The sequence below is a fragment of the Gracilinanus agilis genome, chromosome 6 (genome assembly GCF_016433145.1).
Source record: "Gracilinanus agilis isolate LMUSP501 chromosome 6, AgileGrace, whole genome shotgun sequence".
Lineage (NCBI taxonomy): Eukaryota > Metazoa > Chordata > Mammalia > Didelphimorphia > Didelphidae > Gracilinanus > Gracilinanus agilis.
In genome coordinates this window covers 1,255,885-1,272,476 of record NC_058135.1, presented here as the reverse complement: position 1 = coordinate 1,272,476, position 16,592 = coordinate 1,255,885, and the positions used below count along the sequence as shown (strand labels likewise).

Below are 16,592 nucleotides of genomic sequence, written 5' to 3'. Positions count from 1 at the left end.
AGAATCTCTGCCCCCAGGAAGTTTATCATCTAGTTGGAAGAAAAGATTTGCACATAAAACAAAAGAGGGAATACCATGAAGCGCTAAATTAAATAAAAGCATGGTCAGGATGGGACAAGGGAGGGAACTGAAGCTGGGTCTTGGAGGCTGAAGAAAAAGAGAAGAGATGATTCCAAAAAGGAAAAAACAGCATGAACACATGGCCGTGAGCATTCTCTATCAAGAGACTAATCTTTCTCACAACAGCAGGGAGGCGAACACGCTAATCTGATATGAAGCTCTGTGTTGAAAACTCAAAGGAATTAAGGTCCAATGGACCAGACAGGACCAAATTACGGAAAGGCTTGAATGCCAAAGTAAGTCTAGACTTGACATCAATAGACACACACACACACACACACGGATGTACATTACCTGCTCCAAATCCCACAAGTGCACGAGCAACCAACATGTAGTATTTATTGTGGGAGGGAGGTACGTGGACATAGGCATAGAGGCAATTGGCTGCCACTGAAATGAAGATTGAGATCACAAGAGGTTCTTTCCTTGGTCTATAATTAGACCACAAACCAAAGAGAGGTGAAGCTACCATTTGGCCAAGACTATAAGAAGCAATAATCCAGCCCAAGAAACTTGCATCTGCTGTGGGATCGATCTGCAAATAGAAATACAACCCGTTAAGTGCTAGATTTAGGAACAAGGAAGACCTGGTTCCAAGGCCCAACTCAGTCACATACTAGATGTACGACCCTAAGAAAATCACTTTCTGGCTGAGCTTCCCAATGTATAAAATAAGGGTACTATCCCCATCATATTTACCCTCGTAGGATGGATATGGAGAACAAAAGGGATAATGTTCATGAATTGCTCTCTCAACCTTAAAGTGCTACATAAATGTTGATTGTCATTCTTTTCTGGTCATGAAATAATATTAAAAAAATAATGAAAAGTTACTGTGTAAGAAAAGGAAACTAAGTCAGAGACCTCTAACTGACTTCAGAGACCTCTAAAATCCACAGGAGTAAAGTTAAATCTACTTTTCAGCATGTTACTGCACACCAAAAAAACCAGGGTCAGGAAGACTTGTCTTTTGGATGAACATAGTAATCTCGAAAGAACGTAAGCAGCTAAATAAAAGCTTATGAATGAGACCAGAGAATGCCGAATGAAGTGACGCAATCGTTGAGATTTCAGAGAGTAAAACGGCTGTCGGCAAATTATATTGTTAAAATGTAGGCTTTGTGGTGAGCTCCGTGAGGAGTACAGAATACAGATCGTACACCTAAGCTACAGGTACACAATCTGAGCCTGTGGATGCTGTGACAGGGGTAGAGAAGAAAGCAATGGAAGTGACGAAAGATTAGGCCATAATGGTCCCAACATAAAAAGCTCTGGAAAATGTAACCCGAGGGGCTGAGGGGTAACACTCAGCAGTGATCTTCAAAAACATAGTATGCTCTACATCAGGGGCTAAATAGAAAGCCAGTAAAAGAAGTACAGTGACTTGGGGGACCACATTTTATTAGAAGGAGCTCCCTGAACGATTTAAGGAGTAAGCTCACTAAACCCCCTCACATAAGCAACCATACAATTTCCCAAACATTTATTAACTGTACACACTTATGATACAAAGGGTGGTTTCTTCCAGTCCGTCATTCTAATGAGCCACGTAAAAGCAGGAAGTGAGTGAAGACTTACAAACCTTTTGGAGGTATGGCCATACTGACATAATTACGATCGAAAACCCTGTGAAAGGTGAACAAAAACCAAGTCATTTTACAGTTCTAGTGGCAAATAGAGTCCACAACATTACAGACCGAAAATGAGGTTATAAAACTTTCCCGCTCGACTTCTGTTCTCAACTCTGATAATGGCATCGAGGGGAGCAAAGGGGGTCCACAAACATTCTATCAGAGGCAAAAATGCTGATTTAAAAGAAACCCAAGACAGAAAAGTTGTTCCTAATGGCTCCTGGTGCTGAACAACAGAAGAAATAACCTCCCTTGGTGTGGAGAACTTCACAAGTGTAATATACTGCTGCAAATGCTGTTGAGCTTTATGGGTTTACTTGGTGTTTTGGGGCAAAGCAGGATGACAAATATGAAGCTTGGGCCAACATCTTAAACCATAGTCTACAACAAATTCAAAAAGGCCCGTGCCCTTATTTCTCAAGATCAGATGCAGATCCTAAAGAACCCTCCTAGCTATGGGGAGGGGATGAATTCTTAGTCAAGTAGGGGACAGAAGCTGGTACAAAAGAGAAAAAGAGATCCCTCTGATGACATGAAATGGAAAAGCTTCTAGACAAAGAAAACAAACTCATCTAGGAAGAAAAAGGGAAGTCATGAACTGGGGGAAAAACACGTATCAAATTTCTCTAAAAAAGGTCAGTTACAAAGTCACAGAAATCACAAAGACCCAAGGCGGTGTCAAAACAAATACAATGAAAATGAGTGTAAATGGAAGTTTGTGAGATGATCACCATTTCCCCCCCCACTCTTCATTTTCCTTGAAATCTGATTTTCACACATTACCATTTGGCACAGTGGACAGACAAAACAGAAGAGAAACGAAGGGGCAGCAGCCAGCTGACACTGGTGGTCCCCCAAGCCTGAGATATGCTCTTCCCCTCATTTCACTGCTCAGGGAAAAACCCTGTTTTCTCCATGACTTCACTCCAGCAGCGCCTCTGTGCCCAAAGCCACCTTTGCTGATGCCTCCTATCTCCCCTTCTCCCTAAGTCTTTGCTGGCGGTAACCTCGTATTCACTTGGTATGTTATTTCTGTGCTTGGGTCTGTACACGTTGTCTCCCGTCATCAGAACACGGGCTCCTTAAAATCAGAGTGAGTTTCTCTTTTGGCTTTGGACCCAGAGTTCAGCGTGGAGGCGCTTAAGAATGACAGCTAGCACTTAGAGAACATTTTAAGGGGTGCGGAGCACTTTCTGTATGTTGTCTCATCCGATGAATAAATGCTTTGTCAGCTGATTCTCTAGGGCAGTCCCAAATGAAGACACTGGAATAAATACACGACCGCCGCTCCAGGAGGTTACACTGGGAAAAAGCCCACCCTTGTAATACTGCCCTTCCATTTTCACGCGGGACATTTAATCTAAAGATTCCATTGCTTCTAAAGGCTATTTTGGTAAGAGAACAAAACTCAGTCATCCTTGAAGCCACAGGACTCCAATGGTTTGCTTCCTTCCCGCCCCCGATGACTTACCTACGCTACTGAGAAACATAGTGAGATAGAGTATCCGGATGGACTGCCACCGACTGCGACGATGCTCTTCGGTCTCTATGACATCCCGCTGCCTAGATGAGAGAGAAATAAGGAAATCACATCTGCATAAAGTCGCTAGCACGGATAGGCCAGTACGTAAGGGGAGTCGTGGAGGAGGATCTAATCACGGACGAAAACTGTCAGGGAGGTGGAATCGATGTCTAGAGGCCTGTGTAACGCGCCGTAAAGACACAGGTAGAAGAGGAAATCGCTGCCTTCGATGGATGCCAGCGGTCAGGAATAGGAAGAAAAACCCTTCCTTTTTGAAGTTCGGCTTAACGACAGTACTGAATACTTATGGGAAGCATTTGGAAAGGCTCTAAGATTTTGCCCAAGTAACTGTTCTAAAGAAGGCTGATGCTTGTTTGGTTGTCAAGCGTAACTCTTCATATCACCTACCCAAACCTGACTTTATACAGGCCGCCAGGCCTCAGGAGGTCACTTCCCAGCTGTGCGACCCTGGGCAAGTCACTTCACCTCCACTGCAAGCCCTGACCCTTCTGTCTTAGATGTGTTACTAAGACAGAAAGTAAGGGTTTCATAAACAAAAACAAACAAAACAAGAGAAGAAAGCTCAAGAAATTTTAGTGATCACTACAGGGCTTAAAACATCCAAGCCCCCAGGGAGCAGCAGAAAATGCAAAGTTTCGGCCCTGAATTGTGCTGGAGCTTTAAGTCAATGAGGCTGTGTGGCAGGTGGCAGAAAAGGCCTCCAGACCTGTTTCATGTCATTCCCAGGCAATGTCAGCAAGTCTAATGTGTACAACGTCTTCTCTTATTCCAGCGTCACCTCACCTGCTATAAGCACATCTACCTGATGGCATAATTTTTTTCCTGGAATATGGTGGTAAAATAGACCCGGATGGAGAAATCTCCACACTGGGAGCCACGAAACCGTACACCTAAACTTAACAGGCAGCTGACACTACTTTTCCTGCAGTTCTCTGGAAAACCTACTCTAGGGCAGTCTAGGATACCAGCCAAGAGTCTCAGAGTTCTCCTTTGTGTATCCTTTCTACACATCTATTGGGCAGCATAGCTATTTGGGGAAAGTCACCAGTTCGGGCCTCTTTCGGGCTTTAATGGATGGCTTGGAAGAATCCACCGAGGGCATGCCTATCAGATATGAAACTGGGAGCATTTATACTTCATTGTTGGATAGGCCTGGGGCCCAGCCAGAAATTTCTCTAAAGAATCTAGACGAGTGAATCAGTGAAATCTGCTAAAATTCAGTTCAGTACGGACTGCAGCTAGGCAGTACTTTCTGTCTCTTTATCGACATTTTCCCATGTAATATTGTGCTCGCCGATTTAAAAATATTACAGGATGAATGTGATGTCCTCTATGTAACTGGGTGAAACAACATTCCAAAGGATAAGATCTTGGGAACATCCAAGGGGACGGCGAGCTCAACAGGAAGGAGTATGGCACTGCAGCCAACCAAGGTGAATTCATTTTCTCCAGGGACCAAGGATGCCATCAATGGAGGCAACACAACCATCTGCTGCCCTACAAATTTCCTCTGGAAGCACAGATCCCTGCAGATTAGCAAATTGCAGTCAACAGTGCCTGGTCCTCCAGAGTAGCCTGGGGGCCCCTGGAGGTGGGTCATCTAGCAGCAGGATTTAGTCACCATCTAAGACCAGGGAAGTCAGGGCCTCACTTATGTTTGTGCCCTGGTTCGACACACCTGGAATACTATATCCTAGTTCGAGGTGCCCCATTTTAAAATAATTATCATCTCCTATCTCTATATGGAGGTGGAGTTTACAAAGCCCTTTTCTCACGACAACCCTGTTGGCAGGGAGAGTGCAAAGATCTATTCTCCTGGCAAGGCTGTATGACTTCAGAAGTGTAGGGATCTTCCAGTGAGGAAGCTCCTTCCCCCAACTGAGATCATTCTACAACTGAAGGGTCTCTGTCAAGGTTCCCACCTGCAAACGGTCACACAGAGAAAGTGTGACTTAGGTGCAAGTCTCTGAGCTGGGAGTCAAACTGGAGTCATGGCTGTTTCTATGACACCACAATGGAAGCTGTCACCCAGGAGAGCATCTAAGCTAGGGAGGAGTCTCACACCAAGAGCAGTGGTTAAACAAATGAGAAGAACTGAGAGGAGAAATGGGAGGAGAAAGGAAGAGAGAAATTTCTGTTTGAAGCAATGGATGAACCTACCAAAGTTAACCCATTTATCAAGTGCCTGCTGTGGGTCACATCCTAAACTAAGTGCTAGAACTAGAAAGCAACATATAAAATAATAACTGATATTCTATTCAGGGAAACAATGTGTATAAAAAGAAGTGCTTGCAAAATAAACCCAGAGTAACTTTTAGCAGAGGTATTAGACAAATGGCAAGGCACATGGCAGAACTTCTGCTCAGATATATGGATGTGCTAAATGAGGAAGAGACCTGTGAGTTTGTATAGTTTGGTCTGGTATATTAGAGGCCTAATTTTCACTTGTGTTGCCTCACTCAAGTTTAGGCACTTGGGCTCTGTTTACTTATTTGTAACATGACAGATGAGGAGCAGTTAGGTTGCCCAGTAGATAGAGAGCCAGAACCAGAGATAAGAGGTCTTTGGTTCAAGTTTGGCCTGAGAGGCTTCCCAGCTGTATGACCCTGGGCAAGCCACTTACTCACAATTGCCTAGCCCTTTTAGCTTTTCTGCTTTGGAGCCAATACTTTGTTATGATTCTAAGAAGGAAGGTAAGAGTTTAAAAACAAAACAAAAATTGGGTGGATATCATTGAAACACCTGGGCTTTCCATCTGCCTTTCTTTACTCTTATTAAATGGCTGGCCTACCTTCTTTTCCTAACTATAAATCTGCATAATTTCCTCTAGGCCATTTTTTTGGGGAAAAATTTTAATTTAGAATATTTTTCCATGGTTACATGATTCATGTTCTTTCCCTCTCCTCCTCCCACAGCCAATGAGCAATTTTACTGGGTTTTACATGTGTGATTGTCCAAGGCCTATTTCCATATTATTGCACTAGGGTGATTGATCATTTAGAGTCTACGTCCCCAATCATATCCCCATTGACCCATGTAATCAAGCAGTGGTTTTTCTTTTGTGTTTCTATCCCCACAGTTCTTTCTCTGGATGTGGATAGTGTTTTCTCGGAAGTCCTCTGGTCTACTTCTTGCATGCAAGTCCTACAGCCCATCACCTGGCTCTTACTGCCCTCATTTAAACAATACAATCCGTGAGGAATCCAAACTGTGCTGCTGAGCCACAGCTGTTTGGCAGAAGTGGGAGAATACTGGTGCTGAGAAGATTAGTTTGTGTTTTGAGGACAACCTGAAAATGCTGTTCAAATCCTCAAATATAATCTCCCTGTTCAACTCAGCTTGGTTCCCAGGTCACCCACTGCAGGTGTCTAAACATAACCAACACCTGATGGATTCTATCCAACTCATGTGGTCTCTCACAACAGGTCATAGTCCCAATTAGAGAAAGTCTCAGGTGAGTCTGATAAACACCTTCAGAGCGGGCATGTTTTCCCATCTTCAGCAGATTTTTAAAAGAAAATCAGGAAGGTGGAAAAGAAGTTGCCTCAAACAGTAACTGCAGTAAGAAGTACAAGCTGAAAAGGACAAAAAAAAAAAAAGGGATAGAAAAACCTTGGGAACAAAAACACATCTGCAAAAGAAACGAACCTTGAGGGCAAAATTACATGTACAAAGTACAGTGCCAGGGCCAAGGAGGAGAATGGGTCATTAAGGGAAAAGGTGAAATTATGGTAGGTTTTTTACTAAGGCAAAAGGCAGGGGAGCAGAGTCCTAGTGTTGGAAATATTTCAATGCAAAATGCTTTAAAAACTTTTAAATAAGGTGTTTAAAAGGGAAAACTTTCAACCATCCAGGAAACTCACATATCTAGAACTGTTCTTCACTCACTTTCAGGCATGTTACCTTCCACCCCATTTGGGATTTTCTTGGCAAAGATACTAGAGTGATTTTCCATTTCCTTGTCCAGTTCATTTTACAGATGAGGAAACTGAGGTAAAAAAAAGGACAAGTGATTTGCCCAGGGTCACAAATCTAGTGTCTGAGGGCGAATTTGTACTCCTGGTCCTCCTGACTCCACCAGCCACTCATCTTTAGAACTGCATTCTCCGGAATTCTGGGATGAGTGAAGTCTTGTTTCAATGGAGTTGTTTCACAGTTTTTGCTTCAGCCAACGTTATGATGTGATTAATAGATTTTTTTAAAGGGAAGAAGCCAATATAAATGTGGTACAATGCTAAAGGACTGCAGAAAAAAGCATTCTTGTGGGAGGGCAGCCAGCGCAGTAAAACGCTCAGGGTTCGAATACTTAAACGATGCCCCCACTCTACCTCACATCCTTAAGGCCAAAGACAGGCCAGATTCGACCGCAAAGGTGCCCCAGGTGTCGGCCATTTCGTTCAGGATAGGAGGGGCCGATCGGACTCCCCAACACTCAAAAACGGGGCGCTCTTTCACGGGATGCCTTCCCCCTAGAAAGCTCAAACACTCTGGGCCCGTCGCCTACGCCTCCGAAGCCCGAACTTTATCTCCTCCCGACACCGAGGCTAGAGCCGGCGCAGGGTCCAGAACCTGGATCTGGAGGAATATGGGGGGGGGGGGGAGCGAGGTCCAGGAGCCCAGGCGTGTCCCCGGGGCAAGAGGTGACACAAGTGAGGAGCGGGAGTACAAGCCGAACAACTGTCGCCTCCTGACACGGGCCCATTCCGTGAGAGACGAAACTGAGATGGAAAGGGGGGTTTTGCCCCGAGTGGCTGCAGTTGCGCAGCGAGAACCGGCATCAGGAGGCCCCGCGCCCCTGCTTCAATCTCCCCGCGTATAAAAGAAGCGTAGCGCGGGGGAGGAGGCCCCCCCCAACCCCCACTCACTCGCTCTCCGGGCCCCGCTCCCCCAGTAGGGGCTGTTTCTCATCGGTGGCTCCGTGGACGGCCATGACCAAGCAGCCTCCGAGACCGCGGAGGGGACAGGAGAGATCAAACTCCGAAGACGACTCTCGCGACCCAGAGGCGCTCTTCGTAGTCCGGGTTTGGAGCCGCAGCGCGTGCGCGTGGGGGCGGAACTTACAGAGCCTAGGTGAGGGCGCGTGCGCGGGAGGGTGGGCCAGACTCGAGGCCTACCCCCCACAAGCCGACCCCGTGACCTTTCCTCGCAGCGCGCCCGATGGCGGCGGTGCTTGACACGAGATGGAGGACGGGCAGGAGCCAAACGGACGCTCGCCCCGCCCCCGGCTCCGTCCGCAGTCTCCTCCCACCGTGGCGGGCGGCTGCAGCAGGTGGGCCTGAGAGGAGGAACCCCGAACTGGGAGCTTAAGGGGCTGCGGGCTATTGGAGAAGCCTCAGCCTGGCGGCCCTAGGTAAGTGGCGCGCGGAGGGTTATGGGTGGGGCGGACGGGGAGGGGACAGAGTGCCGGGCTGGCGCCCAGACCTGGGGGGAGGGAGAGAGCGCGCGCCCGTGCTGGGAGGGAGGAGAAGGAGGAGGTGGTGGAGGAGGGGAGGGGACGCGCGCCCAGGGCAGACTAGAGGAGGGGCGAGATCCTGGGGCGTCGGAAGGAGGGTAAGTGCCCTCTGGCGCGCTCCGTGGGAGGACGGGGCTCTGGCCCCGTCAGGAAGAGGAAGGGGTTTACCTTAGCGCCTCGTCGTCCCCGCGTCCCTTCTCGGGCACGAGCTTCGAGCCGCCTAGTGCTTAGGTGACCTTGGGTAAGTCACTTCCCTCTGGGCCTCAGTGTGTGTCCTTCTGTAAAACGTGGGGATGGGTCGCCCTAGAGCTGAAGATATCGGAGCGCCTTGCAAGCGCCGGGAGACTCAAACGTGGGTCCATCGGACACCGGGCCGAGTTGGCGCGAAGCAGATCTGCTGCCTTGTTTGTTACTTTATTACGTTGGGGTCCGTGGGCAAGCCCCACTCTGGGTCGCGGCCCTCCCTCCCGGGGTGAGGGCAGATCAGAACCAAGCCCGGAGGGAAGGTGCAGAGGACCCCCCCTCCCCCCGGGTCCTTAGGCGGGATGGGCAAGAGCAGCAGCAGAGGCTGCAACCCAGGAAAGCAGGGGACGGGCCCTCTGGGCTTTCTAAAGTCCATCGGGCAAGAGGGAGTCCCAGCAGCTTCCTGAGCTGGGGCAGGACCCGGCCACACTGCAGCCCCGGTGCAAGCCCCGATAAGTCCAGGGCTGCCGCGCGCGCGCGCTTCGGTGTGCGTGTGGAATCGCCTTCCCGGATGCCTTCTTCCCTATTCCTTGCGCGCCTGGCTTGCTTTGTGCTTGCATTTGTTTGCACGTTGAAGCCCGACTCAGACTGCCAACTTGCTGGGAGCGGGAGCTAGCTTGTGCCTCGTGTTGGATCCCCGGCACTTAGCCCGAGTAAGTGCTCCATCCCTGTCCTTTGTTGGATGGATTCCCAGGTCTTGCTTCCGACCATTGCTGGGGAAGCCCCTCCTGCCCCCCGTTAGAGCTCGCCGCCGCAGCGTTCCCGAGGGCAGCTGCCCAGGCAGCAAAGACAAGGGTCTCTCCTGTTTCCTGGCTTAGCTTTGGCTTTATCTGTAGTCCGGGCTGAGCGCTGAAATGCTAGGGGGAGCCTCCTGCCTGGGGCCTCTGTAGACTCCTCCCAGCCGGACTTCTCCACAGGAAGGAAGTCCGAGTGGTTAGAAAGGTTCCTTTGGTCACTTATTGTGATGTCCACCGAGAGGTGTTGAATGTTCTCCTGCAGGCCCTCCTGAGCCTCGGGCTTCTGAACTCTGGGTCCCAAAGCCTTTACTAAGGAAGTGCCTTCTGTGCGCTCGACCCCAGGGGAGGCTCTGAGGGTACGAGTGCCAAAAAGAGCCCTCGAAGAAAGATTATACCCAGAAAAGGCTGACGGGCATGTGGTGAGAGAGGAAGAGCGTGATGGTCCGCAGAGAAATCCAGCCGAGAACCTGATGGAAAACGTAGCTCCCTGGAAAGGGTGGGGCCTCCAGGAAGGGAGGCCTAGGGAGGAGTTCCTGGTTCCACCCTCCAGGCCCCCAATCAGAAGGGAGAGGCCCTGGAGGGTGCTGAATTGCCCAGCCTAGTCTCCCAAGTGAAGAGCTTATTCGTCCTGGGGGGAGGCCGTCTTGGGAGGCCTTGGAAGGAATGGTTCTCTCTCTCCTCCGCTTCACAGAGGTAGTGTGAAGGCGAGCTTTGCCTCTTCTCCTTTTGCAGTTCCCTCAACTTGTGAGAAAGCGGCTCTCTTGTTAGTAACCCTGAGAATGACCTTGTGTCTTCTCACTACCCCTTTCAGATGGGTATTACAGCCCTTTTATTGGTTACCTGTGAGGAAATTGTGCTCTGATGAGAGCTTTAGTGACCTATTGCAGGCCACCTACAGCTGGTCTTGGGTTGGATGGAGGTTGGGGGGTTTGGGACTCCAACCCCAAAATCCTTTCTCCACCAATTCTCCCAGTGAGAAAAAGTGAGAAGTGAATGAAAATGAAGCTATAAGATTAGTAATTAATGGAGAGGGGGGGGAACTGTGGCTGCTGTATGTATACACTGCAATTTAAAAATAATTTCAGTACTTTCGTTTTTTAAACCCTCACTTTCCATCTTAGAATCAATACTGCACCTTGCTTCCGAGGCAGAAGAGTGGTAAGGGTGGGCAATGGGGGTCAAGTGACTTGCCCAGGGTCACACAGCTGGGAAATATCTGAGGTCAGCTTTGAACTCAGGACCTCAGGTCTCTGGGCCTGGTTCTCAATCCACTGAGCTAGCCAGCTGCCTCCAGTACTTACTTTTAAGGATAAATAAACATTTAAATGAAGTGTGTCAGTTTTCAAGCAAAGAAATCAAAGGGTGTGTTGCTTAAATGTCTAGAGAGCAGTGACACCAGATCTTTTTACATCATGACCAGACAGAACTTGCTTCACTTTAGTAACATAGCTCAGCTTAATGAAATGCAGTTCTAGGAAAGAGCTCAGTTGTTGGCACAGAAGCACTTTGGTTATTTATGGAGCTACATTTTCTCTCTGGCTTTGACTCTGCTTTGTAGCTTATTGACGAATTTCCTCAGTTCACTTTCTGTGCGAGGATTCATGCTATAAAAAAAATCGATCCCAGATATATCAATAGATGCAGAAAAGGCATTTGGAAAATACAACACCCATTCCTTATAAAGATGTTAGAAAATCCTCAAAGGGGTATATGCTATCGATCGAAAACTATAAGCAAGCATTATCTGTAATGGGGATACGCTAAAACGCTATCCAGTAAGATCAGGTGGAAAGTGAGGATACCCACTAGTAAGTGCAGGAAAAGAAATCAAAGGAATTAGAATAGGCAACGAAGAAACAAAATTGTCGTTCTTTGCACATAATATACCTAGAGGATTCTAGAAACTCAACCAAAAAAAACTAATAAAATAATTAACTTCAGCAGAGTCCCAGGATACAAAAGAAACCCACGTAGATGATCAGCATTTCTAAATACCAACAAAATCCAAAAATGAGATAGAACAGACAATTCTGTTTAGAATAACCCTGGGCAATATAACACCCCCCCCCAACAAACCCAGCAATTATGAACACAATTACAAAGTACTCTTCCCACAGTCCGATCTAAGCAATTAAAAAAGCATTAATTGCTTATGGATAGGCCTAGCCAATATAGTGAAAATGACAATTCTACCTAATTTTATTTATCTAGTTTTATCTAGTCAGGACCAGTCAAATTGCCCAAAAATTATTTCATAGAACTAGAAAAAACATCAACAAAGAAGAACAAAAGGCCAAGAATATCAAGGGAATTAATGGGGGGGGAAATGAAAGAGGCCTGACAATACTAGATATCAAACTGGAAAGGAGTAATCATCAAAGCAATCTGGTACTGGCTAGGAAATAGAAGGGTGGATCAGTAGAATAAATAAGGTCATCAGTGGAGGGCAATGAATGTCCGTAGCAACTTAGTGTTCAGTAAACCCAGAGATCCAAGTCTTTGGGTGAAAGAACTCACTATTGAACAAAAACTGCTGGGAAAACTGGAAAGCAGTATGGCAGAGATTAGGCATGGCCCAAAATCTCACACCAGACACCAGGATAAAGTCAAAATGGATACTTGGGAACATGACAAAGTTTGTCTGTCAGACTTATGGATAAGGGAAGAATTTATGACCAACCAAGATATAGAACCTTTTGAAAAAACAAATAGATAATTTTGTTTACATGAAATTTAAAAAAGGTTTGTACAAATAAAAACAATGCAACTAAGATTAGAAGGGAAACAAATTTGAGGGGAATTTTTATAGCAAAGTATCTGACAAAGTCTCATTTCTCAACTATATAGAGGAACTGAGTCAAATTTATAAGAATACAAAGCATTCATTCCCCAGTTGTAAAATGTTCAAAGGATATGAACAGGTAGTTCTCAGAGGAAGAAATTAAAACTATCAATACTCATATGAAAAAATGCTCCAAAGTACTACTAATTAGAGAAATGCAAATTAAAACAACACTACCTCACACCTAAGTTGGCTAGCGTGACCAAGAAAGAAAATGATCAATGTTGGCAAGAATGTGGGAAAATTAGGACACCAATAAACACTGTTGATGGGACTGATGCAAAATTGCTCCGGAGAGCAATCTGGAATCAGGCTCAAGGGGCCACAAAACTATGTATACCCTTTGACCCAGCAATACCATTACCAGTCTGTATGCCAAAGATATTAGAGATAAGGTGAAAAGACCCACCTATACCAAAATATTTTTAGCAGTTCTTTTTGTAGTGGCAAAGAATTGGAAACTGAAAGATTGTCCATCACTTGGGAAATGGTTGTATATGGTTGTCAGCGGAATACTGTTGTGCCATAAGGAATGCTGAACAAGATGAGTTCAGAAAAACCTGGAGGGACTAATATTATCTGATTGAAAGTGAAGTGAATAATGTATATGGTGACCAAATTATTATAAGATGTTAAGCTGGGAAGGACTAAACGATTATCTAATTATCTAATGATGATAATGCTCTCCATAGCCAAAGAAGGAACAGTTGGGATCTGAGTGCAAATGAAAGCATGCCCTCTATTTCCTTCTTGAGATTTCTATTGTATATGTGATTTGTGTCTTCTATCAAGACATGAAGTTATGGAAATATGTATTACATGGAATTACAAGTATAATCTATATTACACAATTTACTGCCAGGGGAGGGGAGGGATCAGGGAAGGTATGGAGAAAAATCTTAATTTTAAAATGTCAGAAATATTGTCAGAAAGTGTTTCTCTGTGTAACAGAAAAACATTTTTTTAAAAAAGAAAAGAAAAGAAAATTTATGCCTCAGCTATATCACTGCCACTATCATTGGTCATTCACTGGTGGCCTTCAGAATTTTGAAGTCATTCTGGGTTGTTTTCCTTTACATTATTATGATTGTGGCAGTTGATACATATTGCAGAATTTGGCCTGTTTCTGAATTCTTCATGTTCGTTTCTTGTGGTGTAGCAATATTCTATCATGCACCATAATTCAGTTATTCTGCAATCAGTGAATACTTGGTTTCCTTTCAGTTTTAGTTACTACAAAAAATGTTGTTGTAAGTATAATAAATATTATGGATTTTATATATATGTATATAAAACACAGATATAAATATAAACTCGAAGGAGACAGGGGAAAGGCTCATATGTTTTCAGTTTTGCCAATTTGATTAGTGTGAGATAAAACCTGTTTTATTTTTCCGTAGCTATTTAGAACTTTTTTCATATGGTTGTTTGTAGCTTGGATCTTTTGGGAAAACTTCTTGTCAACTTTTGAGAAATGATTTTTGCTTATATTTTTATCAGTTTTGTGTGTGTGTGTGGTGTACACATTAGGTCTTTCATCAGAAAACTTGCTATAAACATTTTCCCTCATTAACCACTTCTCTTCTGATTATCACTACCTCCATTGGTGTTGCTTTTGTAAAAGCACTCTTTGTTGTAGGAAAGAACTTCAAAGTAAGAAAGTTGATTGGGGATCGGTTAAAACAAATTACAATGATAGAGTATTACCAGTTATGAGAAGGGAGAGGAAAGTACAGGACAGAAGCTATGTACAGGACACCCACATTTAGGGAGCGGGACATGAGTAATGAGTGTTAAGTGGTCAGATGAGTAGGAGGAGAACCCTAAGGGGGGGGAGTCATGGGGATGTTAAGGAAAGAGGAATTATTGGGAAGGTAGGGAGTGATGAATAGTGTTAGAAACTGCAGAGAAATGGAGAAAAGACCTTAGGATTTAACAATTCAGATATGATCACCTTGGAAAAAAGTTTCCCTAGAGTTTAGAAGAGTTAGAAGAAGCCAGATTAGGAAGGATTGAGAAGTGGGGGGTAAGGCAGAAGAGTTAAGGAGGAGAAATAGTTTCTATTTATTTATATGCCACTGACTTAGTCTGAGACCAAGATGTCAAAAAGACCTGTGCATGGCACCCATAGGTATTTAGTTATTTACTTATACTTAATTGCTTATTCAGAGTTGCCTTAATTACCTTATTTTTCCCTTGAGAAGGGTAGACAGAAGTTCTCTGACTCAATCCTGAGAGTTATAGCAGGGGTCGGCAACCTTTTTGGCTGTGAGAGCCATAAACGCCACATTTTTTAAAATGTAGTTTCGTGAGAGCCGTCCAGTGCTCACAGTGCCGCTCCTGTAACAGCGCCTGAAAAAAAATTGACTTTATGGCTCCTGCAGAAAGAGCCATATGTTGCCAACCTCTGATTTATAGAGTAGCCCCTATTTCCCGAGATATCTGATATTTTTACTAAATGAGGTGCAGTATTCCTAGAGCCCCTGGTTTATGGGATGAAAATATTTTTGTTCTGATGAAATAAGAAGATTCACAGAATTTGAGAACTTGATGATTAGTAGAGACTTCAGCTGGCCAGTTTAATCCATACATGAGAGGGATCCCTACTAGAAGTAACAAGCCAGAAGCAATCATTCCTTTCTTTTCTATTGAAGATTCACCCCTACCATATTTAACCTACCATATTTTAAGGTAGGCCATTCCACTTTTGGACAGCTCTAATTGACTATTCCTCTCAATTTTCCTTGTTCAAGTTACCTCCTTGTCAAAATTACTTTACTATGTGGTTCTTATGCAGAGGTGCCTTTGTCCAAATCCTTTTTATATAGTAAACTGTCCAGAACCTGGGTGGGATGCCATACCTCCTTGCCAGGTACCTCTCTCTCTCCTAGTAAACAACCTAATAAATGTCTCAAACGGTGTCAGATTTCGGGGTTTGTTCTCAAGAATAGTAGGCCCGAGATCACATCTCATCAGAATTTAAAGTTTAAAACCCTTATTGGTTTTGGCACTTTAGAGCTGTGTAGTGGTTGATGGACCACAACGGTAAGTTATTTATAGTCTGATTCTTAGCCCAGAGATGGTTTAATATATCACCTTTAGACTGATCTGTATTTTGGAATGTCATTGCTTTAACAGACAGTGGCAGTCATGACTAGCAATGACGACTTCAGATGTTCTGTTTAATGTATCACAGTCTGTGAGCAAAAAGGATTGCTTTGGTGAACATTAGAGAAAAGAGAAGTAGTTGGTTTAAAATTTTCATTCAGACCCTACTAAAACATGAAGTAATTGTATCTCTTTCTCTTATTATCTAAGCTCCTAGTTGGTGTGGTGGGTAGAATGCTGCTAGATTTGGAGGTCAGGAAGACCCGAGTTTGAATCCTGCCTTTGTCACATACTAACTGCTTGACCCCTGGGTGAGACTTATATCTGTCTCTGTTTCTTTATCTGTAAAGTGGAGATAATAATAGTATCTCCATCTCAAGATTATTATGAGGATCAAATGAGATAATATATGTAACTAACATTTGCAAGCCTTAAAGTGCTGCACAAATGCAATGGGTCACCTTCTTAAAGCTACTGGTTTCCAATATTTTATGCTTTAAATGTAGCATTTTGGTTATACATCTTAGTTAATCTTTGGTTTTCAATTTTAAAATCATAATTACTCCCCCCACCCCTTACATGATTGAATCATGATTTCTTTTTTTCCCCCTCATCATTACATTGGGGGACATACCTATTTGAAATTTTTAAAGTTATTATAATGAGGGGCAGCTAGGTGGCTCCATGGATAGATAGCCATGCTTGGAGTCGGGTCTGGCCTTAGACCCTTCCTATGTGACCCAGAGCAAGTCACTTAAGCCCAGTCGCCTAGCCCTTACCCACTCTTCTGCCTTGGAACAGATATTTGCATCGATTTTAGGACTGAAGGCAAAGATTAAAAAAAACAAACAACTATAATGAGAGATTTTAGTGAACCAGTGCCATTTCTTCTCTCATCCCCTCATTGTCTTCTTTC

The 16,592-nt window shown here is 44.7% G+C and overlaps 2 protein-coding genes across 7 annotated transcripts in view; one reads left to right on the top strand and one right to left on the bottom strand.

Annotated features, from left to right (window-relative positions):
* Positions 1-8,292, bottom strand: part of MFSD8 (major facilitator superfamily domain containing 8) — a 146,651-nt gene extending 138,359 nt beyond the window's left edge. For all 6 annotated transcript variants that reach the window (XM_044681221.1, XM_044681220.1, XM_044681224.1 and 3 more), the window contains exons 1-4: positions 8,160-8,292; positions 3,223-3,314; positions 1,703-1,746; positions 415-655 (exon numbers count right to left, since the gene is read on the bottom strand). In XM_044681221.1, coding sequence (XP_044537156.1) covers positions 415-655; positions 1,703-1,746; positions 3,223-3,314; positions 8,160-8,224 — 442 coding nt within the window. In that variant the 5' untranslated portion in view covers positions 8,225-8,292. The remainder of the gene's footprint in view (positions 1-414; positions 656-1,702; positions 1,747-3,222; positions 3,315-8,159) is intronic.
* A 390-nt stretch (positions 8,293-8,682) lies between these two features.
* ABHD18 (abhydrolase domain containing 18) overlaps positions 8,683-16,592 on the top strand; it is a 47,859-nt gene continuing 39,949 nt past the window's right edge. Inside the window, exon 1 of the mRNA XM_044682325.1 lies at positions 8,683-8,987. The gene's annotated coding sequence lies outside the window, so the exon portion shown is untranslated. The remainder of the gene's footprint in view (positions 8,988-16,592) is intronic.